The 10,808-nt window shown below is 40.7% G+C and overlaps 1 protein-coding gene across 2 annotated transcripts; it reads left to right on the top strand.

Moving 5' to 3' along the window:
• The first annotated feature begins 1,425 nt into the window (after positions 1 to 1,425).
• On the top strand, positions 1,426 to 3,828 carry LOC147428657 (BURP domain-containing protein BNM2A-like). Of its 2 annotated transcripts, XM_086496657.1 has the most exons (3): positions 1,426 to 1,638; positions 2,058 to 3,063; positions 3,590 to 3,828. In XM_086496657.1, exons 1-2 carry the CDS (start codon positions 1,588 to 1,590, stop codon positions 3,060 to 3,062), a joined length of 1,056 nt encoding a protein of 351 aa, XP_086352783.1. In that variant the 5' UTR covers positions 1,426 to 1,587; the 3' UTR covers position 3,063; positions 3,590 to 3,828. The 2 variants fall into 2 exon arrangements, with proteins under 2 accessions (XP_086352783.1, XP_086352782.1); XM_086496656.1 differs by lacking the exon at positions 3,590 to 3,828 and having other exon boundaries at positions 1,428 to 1,638; positions 2,058 to 3,254.
• Positions 3,829 to 10,808: the final 6,980 nt, after the last annotated feature.

Genomic DNA, 10,808 nt, shown 5'->3' with positions numbered 1-10,808 from the left:
ACTGTTTTGACTATCCACGAAAAGCTGCAACACGCTAGAGAGTGACACATCGGCAAGCGGAAGAATTGTAGACTGTGCAGATTGTGCCCCCCCTCCCCCCGACTGTGACGGGAGGGAATTGTCATGAGCTAACCATTCCCTTGGCTCCCATCAATCGCCATGGGTCACACATATTGTGGGGAATGGTCAGCTCAGGACCATTCCCTACCCCATCTCAGCCAAGATTTGGGGATCTAGAGAGGGTTGAAGTCTCTAGGTGAACTTTGTGGGACCTTCACTACCAATGAGGCAATCATTTTGAGGAAGTTTGTGTCACATGTCCCCCTATTGAGGGGCATGGTTGAAGTAGGGGGAGTTGATGCAATTGGAGGTATGTTATTGTGCATGCCAATGTGGAATGTTGTGTGAGGAGCAGAGTAGGAAATGGAGTGGAGTGTTATGCCACAAAGGTGAATGGTCAGTTACCCCCAAGTTGAGTTCCATGCAAGGAACTAACGATCTTGCATGTGGATATGACTCGTGGCATCGAATAGAGTAGAGCAAACTGGGACCTGGTGGTTAGTAGTAGTTAGGGAAGGTTGGAGGGCCATGGCTCAGGTCTCACGCCATAGCTAGAGCTCTGTAGTAACTCACAAGTGTTACCCCACTTATATAGGTGCTCCAGCCGCCCATGTGCAGCATATATTGCCGACTCATCATTGAAGGTTAGGGTTAGGGTAAGAGAGTATGCCTTTAAGTGGTCCTCATGTAGCCTTGAAGCATGGCTGGAACTTGGGTCGTCTTGGGTCTTGATTAGTGCTCACAAAAAAAAACGTTTTTCCCAAAAACTCGACAAACCTACATATGGCAAACTAGTACAGCCGGGACCGCCTTCGACGGCCTCTCTCTATTTTTCTCTCTCTTTCTTTATCGCGTGCACAGGGGCTTCTCTTAGTTTTGGAATTTAGCCTTCATGTCGCAGATTTTGACACATGTAAAGGGCTCCCCTTCCGCCATATTATGTTATAGTTTAGATGTTAGTTTAGATCATACAGGTAAATTGACTAATTTGAAGGTTTTCACACTAAATTTCTCTAACTTTTGTAATTTTTTTCTTGATTTAGAGGTAGTTTTGAAGTGTGTGAAATGAAAATTTATTTTGGCAAGACAATAGGCCTATAGCTTAAAGAGATTTGCGCTCTTGCAGCTACCCTGCAAGGCTGCAAGCTTTCTCTGGAAGTCGAAGGGGAGATATTTATTATTTGCGCGGAAATGGGGCATGGCTACCTGCAACGACCGTGGCATTGAAGGCTGCTCATTCAAGCCCACCTCCTTCTCCACAGTAAATCCTGCTCTCTGGAGTCTGAATGGATGACGGTGCAGCCAAGGCGAAGCACCTGCCCCTGCAAAACCACTTTTCACCCTATGCGCCATCATGGCTAGCGCTATATTGTGTGTGCATGAAAAAAAAACACACACACACACACACTCGCCTTATAATTATACCACCACTTGGCTTGATGCAGTATTGTATCACCACTTGGCTTGCTCTGCATCAACCACTAGGTGTCTTTACATCTGCGCCACTGTGAAAGACAGTTTCTCGCCATGGCTGGACTCGCAGCACGAGCTATCTCTCCTCTGCTGCTAGTTCTCCTGGTGAGTCTCTTGTACCTTTGGCTGCCCCTCCCCCTGTATCTCCGTAGCTTAAATACGTGCGTAACCGTTTTGCCATGTACTCTGTGTGTGTGTGTGTGTGTGTGTGAGAGAGAGAGAGAGAGAGAGAGAGAGAGAGAGAGGCTACTAGGCTTGCGCAGCCTGGTCGTGCTGATCATTTCCGATGTGGTTTGAGCGATGAGTGCATTGTAGTTTTTCCTCGTTGGAGTGTTCAATAAAGTCCCTGTACTTGCGCAACTGTGTTGGTGCTGGAGTGAGCAGAAATGGCGAATCTCTAGATAGGGACTGATCACTCGGGAAAGCAATGGGCGCTCTACTCTTCTCTGCTCTCTCACGCGCGCACACACACACACTCTCATGAACCTCTCAATCCTTGATAGCCTTGTTTCTTGTGAGTGCAGCTTGTTTGGACCTTTCCTGCGGCAGTGGACAATTCCAGTTTGTCATCTCTTTGGCAGCAGGAGCTTCCCAGCACTGGCATACCAGAGGAATTTGAGAAGCTGGCTTCGCCCTTATCTGCAACGCGCACGCAACTTATTGTGTCGAAGATCAGGGCTGGTTCGTTCCAGCAAGAATCACATGTGAGCAAGGATTTCTGCACTTCTTCAAGTATATACTGCCCTCAGAAGGATACGGTTGTCGTGCCCGTTTCCAGCCCGCAGCCTAGGGTCTGCATTCCTCCCTTTTTCCACTATGAGTATGGTGTTATTCCTTGTGGCGCAGCAGGAGCGACAGCTGTGTCTGCAGTGCAAGCCTCGGCTGTTTTCATGCCTCAGGAAGCTCTCATAGTTGGCAAGAAGGTGCAGCTTCCAGACACCTCTAATGACCTCCAGGGCTTGAAGTTTTTACCCTCTTCCATTGTAGATGTGCTACCAAAGCTTGAGCCTGACAGCTTGCCCGAGCTGGCGAAGTTTTATGGTGTGAAGAAGGGGTCTGATATGGAGCTCGAGATGGAGAACACACTTGCACATTGTGGTTTCAAGTCTGAGCATGAGGTGAAAGCATGCCAGGCATCAGGAGAAGGTGTGGTGAGCTTTGTCTCTCGAGTTGCAGGGCGCAATGTTGATGCCGTGACAGCGCCAGCGTTGGCTAAACAGGAGGCTATGATAATGGATGTATCCTTCATGAGCAGGCAGGGGAAAAAGACTATTGCTTGTCACAACATGAAATTTCCCTCTTTGGTATATAGTTGCCACATGTCTCATACTGCTGAACTAATGGCTGTAACCCTCAAGCTTGCAAATGGTCATCTTGCCCATCTGCCAGCTGTCTGCCACATGGACACCAGCTACTGGAACCCTTCGCACGTCGCGTTTCAAGCCTTAAATGTGCAGCCTGGGAAGAGCAGTGTGTGTCATTGGTTCCCGGAGAATACTTTCATCTTTGTGCAGAAGACTGACAGCTGAGGCAAGTTCTACTTTGAATGAATGGTGTTCTAGCCTTTTAATTGTAATTGTTTGGGGAGGGCCAACTCTGCCCTTCTTACACTTATCCTCTTAAGACCAAGTGTATGTGCTTTGTTGTGTACATCATCATTTGACACTTTTAGCTAAATGTTTTGGGTTCGAATAAAGCAGCACAATGTGATGATTTCTACTTGTTGATTTCTGGTATGTGGGCACTTAACACAAGAAGTTTTGGACAAATTCTCACAATTATTCCCACATTGTGACTTACCTTAACATCACGAGCTTCTGCAAGGGAGGCACCACATACTTAGCTAGGTATGATTGGAGGCAGGGGACTGCCGGCCCAGTGGGGGGGCCAAGGGACACTGGGCCGGCGGTCCCTTGCCCCCAATCGTACCTAGCTAGATATGAGGTGGCTCTCGAGCAGTAGCTCATGATGATATGCATTGTATGAAAAACACTAAAAAAGACATCGTTTTCCTACATGAGAAAATCTCTAAATCTTCTTGTGCTTGTGCTTGTAGGTTAGTGTTAGGACTTTATTAACGCTCAACTTGGATGTTTTGGCTGATACCTAAGAAATGGACATGCTATGGAGCCGCATCTTTCGAGTCGAATTAAGGTTTTACCTTGTAGTATCTTTTTCTAGCCACCACAGTCTTGAAATCCGAACCTGCACTTCATGTGAGATTCTTAGAGCCTCCATGGTTGTATCTGCAAAGGGCTTGTTTACTAAATGTCTTGTTAACTCAATGTGTGCTCTGGGTGTTTCCATACTTGGATGAAGTGTTCCTTTTGGTAGTGCTGAAGAAAGGTGCATTTGGATCCAATTTGGTTTTTGGTAAGTTGTGATTCCTACATATCCAAGTATCCTATAAAATCACATATTGAAACTTTTTGAGTTGGTGATGCAAAATATCACCCTTAGAAAAAAAGGCCAACAGTCAATACAAACTTTTAAGAAATTTTCATATGAAAATGTGCATCAAACAACGTGCATAACCGTGACCAAAAAGAGCATAAAAACAGTCTAGAGAAAAAAATATGAGGAAGACTTTCCATGGCAGAGCTGATTTGAGCCAAATCCCAAGAGCAGTACGCCTTTGCAAAAGCTTATAACCAAAAGGAACAGAGTGGAAGCCATACAATCCCATACATAAAGGCAGTCATTTAAACCATATAGAGCCAGCAAGAGAGTTCCAATTGTCTTGTTTCACAAGAAGATTTAGAGATTTCACGTAGGAAAACGATGTCTTTTTCAGTGTTTTCCATACAATGCATATCATCATGAGCTTCTGATTGAGAGGCACCGCATACCTAGCTAGGTACGATTGGGGGCAAGGGACCGCCGGCCCAGTGGGTGGGCCGATGGTCCCCTGCCCCAAACCGTACCTAGTTATATATGCGGAGCGTCCCTCGTAGAAGCTCATGATGTTGAGGTAAGTCACAATGTGGGAATTATTGTGAGAATTTGTCCAAAACTTCCTGTGTTTATTTAGGACCTTGGCTTTCGACCAAAAGGGATAGAAATTCTTGCCCATCCACTAAAAAGAAGTTTGAAGCTTAGAGAGAAACCAATCAAACCATTACTTATGACTCATCAAAGAACTAATAGGCAAACCCAGATGGCAAAAAACAACTCCTTTATCTAGAAGCATCCTCACAAATCCATATCAACCTCTACTTAAAGACATTACATTTCGAGACAAATGCCAAATTAAAACTCCACAAATTTTATGCATCACTTGAAGAAACAACACTGAAACATTTGCAAACATCTTAGCCAGCATAGGAGGACTCCCAGGAATTACAACACCTGTGTTAAATCTTGCAATCATAGCCTTTTTCAATACTGCAACCAAAACAGGAATTTACTTTTACAAACTTAAAGATCAATCAAAAAATTTATAGACAGGATTACACTAAACCTAGGTTTATTTTTATAGCCACCCTTCAAAAAGAAAGTTGGACATCCACCTGAGTGTGTGGCAGGGGCCTAATTCTTCTCATTGCTAATGAAGTTAATGTTGGTGTAGTCAAGAAGAATAGTGGCTAAAACAATGGATGTATGTTAGGCACGCCCAATGCCTTGGTTGGTAAATAAGTGAAGCCCTAGCATTGGTGATTGAGAGATTACTAATCATAGAGAGAAGTGATAAATCTCATACTGAGAAATTGTTAGTTATAGATAAAACTATAATTATAGATTGAGGGTGGGGACAAGGGAGACCGAGGGACTGACCATGGAACAAATATAAACATATAAGTTAGGGGCAGATCCCCAATAATTTTCCCTTCTAAAATTATAAGTCGGGGATTGAGATAGATGCCTCACTTGAGGGGCGAGGGGGAAAGCGAAAAGAGAAGAGATTGAGATGTATTGGAAAGAGAGAAACATATATTCTTTCCGTGATGTCCATCAATAACATATATTTTGGTTGACATCTATAGATAAAGAGTTTGATGAATACATCAAATGTCAACATTAGCTAGTCCAATATTTGTTCCCATCTATGTCAATTGAAAGTTAGCCTTTGATATTACCTATATCCTTTTCACATAAATCAAAAGTTTATCCATAGTACTCACATGCTATCCTCGAGGATTATTTAATAAGTACTTCTTCATTTTCATCGTCTCTTATGGTGCTAGGGTTATCTAAGGCTTAGGAATACAAGAAATTCCATTAAGGTGTGTTCACAAACTAATGACAAAAAAACACAAAAGAGAGTTTTACTACGCAACAAAGTTAGCCATATTGTGTTTTCAAAGAGCCACACAAAACTTTATATAAAAGATAGGGATATAATATTGCTTTTCACAATGGCTTTGATAAGCATAAGAAGGGGGGTTATAATTACCATATACTAATCATGAATAGGTGTTTTTCTAAGACTCTCCGCTCATAGGTGGCATGTCCTTCTTTTAAAAAAAGTGTTTCCCCCGGGTTCAAGAAGGTTTTCCGTTATGAGCCAAGTGACAAACATTGGAAAGACATGGATTCCATAATCTTGCATCAAATTATACTTTTTTCTAAAGACTTCGAAAACCTACATTTGAGAAATTTTGAAGTGAATTGACTACATTTAAAGTTTTGCCACTAAATTCTTCCAAATTTTGTTGATTTTCTATCTTGAATTGTACTTTAAAGTTTAGAGGTAACTTTCAAACTTTGTAGCTTGGATTATACTAAACAAAAATTTCCTTTGCATGAGGACGTACCCAATTGGTTCATTGGCTGCAAGACAACTATTAGTGCTATATTGAGATACACCAAAAGACAATAGGCTATTCAAGATTGTGCATCACGTTTGCTTGTGATGTGGAGTACAACGGTGCAAAAAGTCATGCAAGTTGTTGCGGGCCCTCTCCATTATCTTACGTAGGTATGGTTCAAATGGGATCTATGGTTAAGAGCATGTGGGTTGTTTGATGCACATTTGTACATTCAACAAATATTGAATCGATGTTAAAAGTGGAGTTGGGTAGGTGTTGGTAAACTCGGGGGAGTGTGACCTTGGACCCACAACCCCTTCATAGCAAACCGTGTACTGTAATCACGAGGCTCATTAAATCCTTGAAATATATGGTGTATTTGGATGTATTATATTGCAAATTTGTAATCGCAATCCACCCAATCAAAAAACTCACAATCTACATGCATGCCGATTTCACCTCCACCCTTGATTCCTCTTGAACATGCTTGTGTGGGATATAATTGAGGGTCATTGGGTGGACATGTGCATGGACATCCAGGGTGCATGTTTGTTGGCACAGTGAGTTATAGTCACAATTAGTCAATAGTGCAACATTGAAAAATCTATATGTGAAGGCTCCCTGCTTATCCCAAAATGGGTTGGGTAGGTGTGTTTAGTGTCTTGTGGCCTTAGTGAAGTTGTGTGTTGTGTCACATATAAAAAATCCACACAATTTTAGGCATTCCAAGAGCACGGGTTTAGTAGACCTAGCATGACATTGTAGAGAGAAACTATCGAGTACTTGATGATTGCTCGTGGTCAATGGACAAAGGACACTAGTTTGAGTTAAGGTGCAAGGTTAAAATAACTTGAATCAATAATTTAGGCTTAGACCCTCCCAATTGCTTGCAATCCAACTATCCATTGATAATAAAGAGAAAGGGACAAAGCTAAGGGCATTGCTCATATGTGCATTTGGGCAAGTTGTGTTTCTTACGAGAGCGTGAGGCCTTTATTAAAATTGTTTGACACAAAAAGGGAAGAGAGAAGAGAGAGGTAAGAGAAAGTAGTGGTCAAATGTTCTTTCTTGAGTCAATTGATCAGCCAAAGGGCTTGATTCCCTTGGCACGGTGTGTGATTGTGATCTAAGTGTGTTCACAAATAGGTAATTGCTTCAAATCAAGACATAGGTTTTATTAATTACCAATTCCCTTAGTGCTAAAATGCTTGTTGGAGCTCCCTTCAGTTCTTTCAAACTTGATATGCATTGAAAAATTCCTTGATGACTCCTTTGTAACTTTAAGTTTGTAACTTGTACATGGTGGAAGCAATCTCCTTGTCAACCTCAATGATGTTTGTGTTGATAGCACTCTCCTCAGGGACAAAATCTAGCAACCAGAGCCTCTTGCTTGACAACTCCTAGAAGTTGTCTCATATTGAGGTGTTGTAGCAGAACAAACATATTGAGGTGTTGCAGTAGTTCCATACTCCACATAGGTGGAACAATCAGAGCCCTAGAGATTACACATATAAATAAGGGCCACCAATCTCATTTTTGGGACCATTAAGGATCATTAGTATGACCATTGTGGGCCACTTGTATCACTTTGAGCTAGAGATTGATCTTGAATTATCAATCAGTCTCATTTGGAGTCTCCTATCAATGTTTCACTAAGAGAAAGTCTTGTCAGAATCTGAGTCTAAATCAATGTGTATTCAGATATAATCATCATTGTAATGTGAACCATGCTTTGATTTGTATTCTATTTAGTGACTCTACAATCTAAACTCATCCAATTGCTTTGTTCATTTAGTTAGTTTGTTCTAGTATTCCCTGCTTCTCATCATGAGTTTCACTAGTCCCCCAATTCATATGAATTGGTGAACCCAGTAGTTGAGTATAGTTGAGGCTTTGAACCACTATCAAATTTTACCACTTTTTGGTGTTCAAATTTCCTATTCAGGAATTGTAAGACTATCGTTGGAAAAGTCGTTAGCTCCAGCTCTTTCCCTTTGGCGATCATGATGGTGAGCTTACAGCTCTTGACAAATCCAGTGTCCTATTTTTTACTCAGAGTTAGTCATCCACCTACCACGATAGTATACCGTCTAGCAAAAGGTCAGAAACCACAAAGGCATTTGCTAAAGAGGGAAATAAGGTAAGTACTGATGTTGAAGTGTCAGAGCAGTAATTTCATCAAACCTTAGAGAGCTTCAATAAATTCTAAAAATTCCAAAAGCGGCAGAGTTAGTAAGATCTGAACGATACCACCAATTCACATAGCATCAGATCTACTAGTAGGAAAGGCAAGTCAAAGACAACAGCTGATACCAAAGAATTGAGTAGGTATAAATCAAAGCATTATGAATCAATAACCTCAAAGAGGAAAGGAACGTGAGACAATTTCAAAAGCAGACACTAACTATTTTGTCAAACCCAAAAGAAGAAAGAAGACCACTGATCTAAAATTTCTTTTCAAAGGAAGCAGAATGGATGATTCATATGTACACATTCAAGTCTTTGAACTCAAGAGTATAGAAGAAGAAGATCGGACATAATATTTTTCCCAAACTCTAAAGGATGCAGCCAAGGAATGGTATTACCATTGCCTACTGAAAAAATTGAAAACTTATTCTAAATTGAATAAAACCTTCATTCTCAAATACAGTGAGAATAGAGGAGATGAGGACATCCTGTGTAAATTGTATAGAATACAACAAGGAAAATTATCGGTAAGAAGCTAAGTGGAGAAAATCAAGGAGCTTGCCAACAGACAGCTACATGAACCACCTTCATAGAAGAGAATGAGAGCATGGTTTTTGAGTGGCTTCAGAATTAAGACACTAAGGGAACAAGAGGTGCCAATTCCATATGAAACCTTCAACTACCATTCAACTCTTAGAAGCATTCATGCAATGGGTATTAGACTTCATGGGATGTTTCAAGAGGGTAACATGCAGAAGGAATAAGTACATAGTCATGGCAACATGCTATGTGAGCAAGGGGTTGAAGCCAAATCACTTTCAATAAGAAAGTAAAATCCATATCTTGATTCATTTATGAGTATATCATCTGTTGGTATGGTTGTCCTTTAGAAATAGTTTCATATCAAGGAAGTCATTTCATCAATGAAACTATTTGGATCGACTCAACTATTTTCCATTAAGCATCAAAAATAATTAACGTACAAATGGTCAGGTTGAATAAGTTAAAAAATCATCACGACAACTATGACCAAATTTCCCAAAAGCAACCTCATAATTGAGATATCAAGCTTCAGACATCTCTATGGGTGTGTAGGATAGCCTACAAGATCACTACTAGAATGAAAACATTTAGAATGGTTTTTGGAACAAAAACAATAGTTTCATTAGAACTCACAATTCTCAATTTAAGGGTAGCTACTAAGCATGGTTTGGATTATAACACCAATATGAAGAAAAGGCTAGGGAATGTACTCGAGCTGGACAGAATCAGACAAAGAGCAATGTTGAAACAAGAGGTGGTGCAACAAAGAAGGAAGTATAGGCGTGATAGTAAAGCTGAAGGTTCGAGAATTTTTAAAGAAAGATTTAGTCTTACTTTATCACTCCAAATTGGGACCTAAGTATCCAAATCTAAAAAATGCTTGGTTTGGACCACATGAGGTTGATTGGGTATTTTCTAATGGTACAGTAAATCTAAAGGACTTATTTGGACTAATATTTCATGGAGTTTATAATGGCTCAAAAGCCACATAGGAGCTCGCATATGTCATCATCTAGCTTCCAACCACAAGCAGTTGCCAGCTTCCAATAAAGGTACACACCAAACTCCTTCTATGGTTACGGGAAAAGGTTCCAAGGCTATGAAGCTTGTCATAGAGGAAGAAAAGTTTACCATATCTTATCTTCCTTTGGTAACATGTATTCAAAGATGAGGAGAAAAATTCATTGACAAGGTAGGGAATGAATAAGCTTATAAAGGTTTCTAAAGAAGAGATGTCTATCATCCAATAGGTGGTAGACACATTTGATGCTTAAACTTTTAGGCTAGTCAAGTTGGCCAAGGTAATATTTACTTTGCCTACTAATGAAAGGCTCTATCTTGTGTTGTGTTCAGAAAAGGTTTACCTCAGCTTAGCCTAGAGCCGGTTGAAAACCGAGATTAGCCAATTGTAAAAGATGGTAAAGGGACGAAAAACCCATAAAATACACAAGAAAATAGTTCAAAATCTTGCACATTTGAAAAAGTTTCCAGTTTGCATCTTGACAAGGATGAAACCTAGCCGCTTATTGAAATAGACTTTCCCTAACACTGGTCTTGCACTCATGAAAAAATATAGGAAGGGCTACCAATAGTAGCTAACACTTAATGAAAATTCAACTTTAGTGTTGGTGGATACTATTATAGTCCCATTGACTGGTCAAACTATTAAGATAGTAATCAAAAATATATAAGGACCTCAACAAACAACCTTAGACTAAAGACACAAGGAAAACAAAAACAATGAAAGCCACACACTACAAGAGGTTGTGTGCTCTTGTGACTCTGTTAGCGACGGAA

This window comes from Adiantum capillus-veneris, chromosome 23, assembly GCF_014529385.1.
Source record: "Adiantum capillus-veneris isolate H3 chromosome 23, ASM1452938v2, whole genome shotgun sequence".
NCBI classification, from domain to species: Eukaryota; Viridiplantae; Streptophyta; class Polypodiopsida; order Polypodiales; family Pteridaceae; genus Adiantum; species Adiantum capillus-veneris.
This window is presented reverse-complemented; position numbering and strand designations above follow the sequence as displayed.

Excerpts from the sequence above, each read along its gene's own strand:
- LOC147428657 (XM_086496657.1), top strand. The coding sequence starts at position 1,588 with ATGGCTGGACTCGCAGCACGAGCTATCTCTCCTCTGCTGCTAGTTCTC. Across the intron at positions 1,639-2,057 it reads CTCTGCTGCTAGTTCTCCTG|CTTGTTTGGACCTTTCCTGC; the intron begins GTGAGTCTCTTG and ends TTGTGAGTGCAG.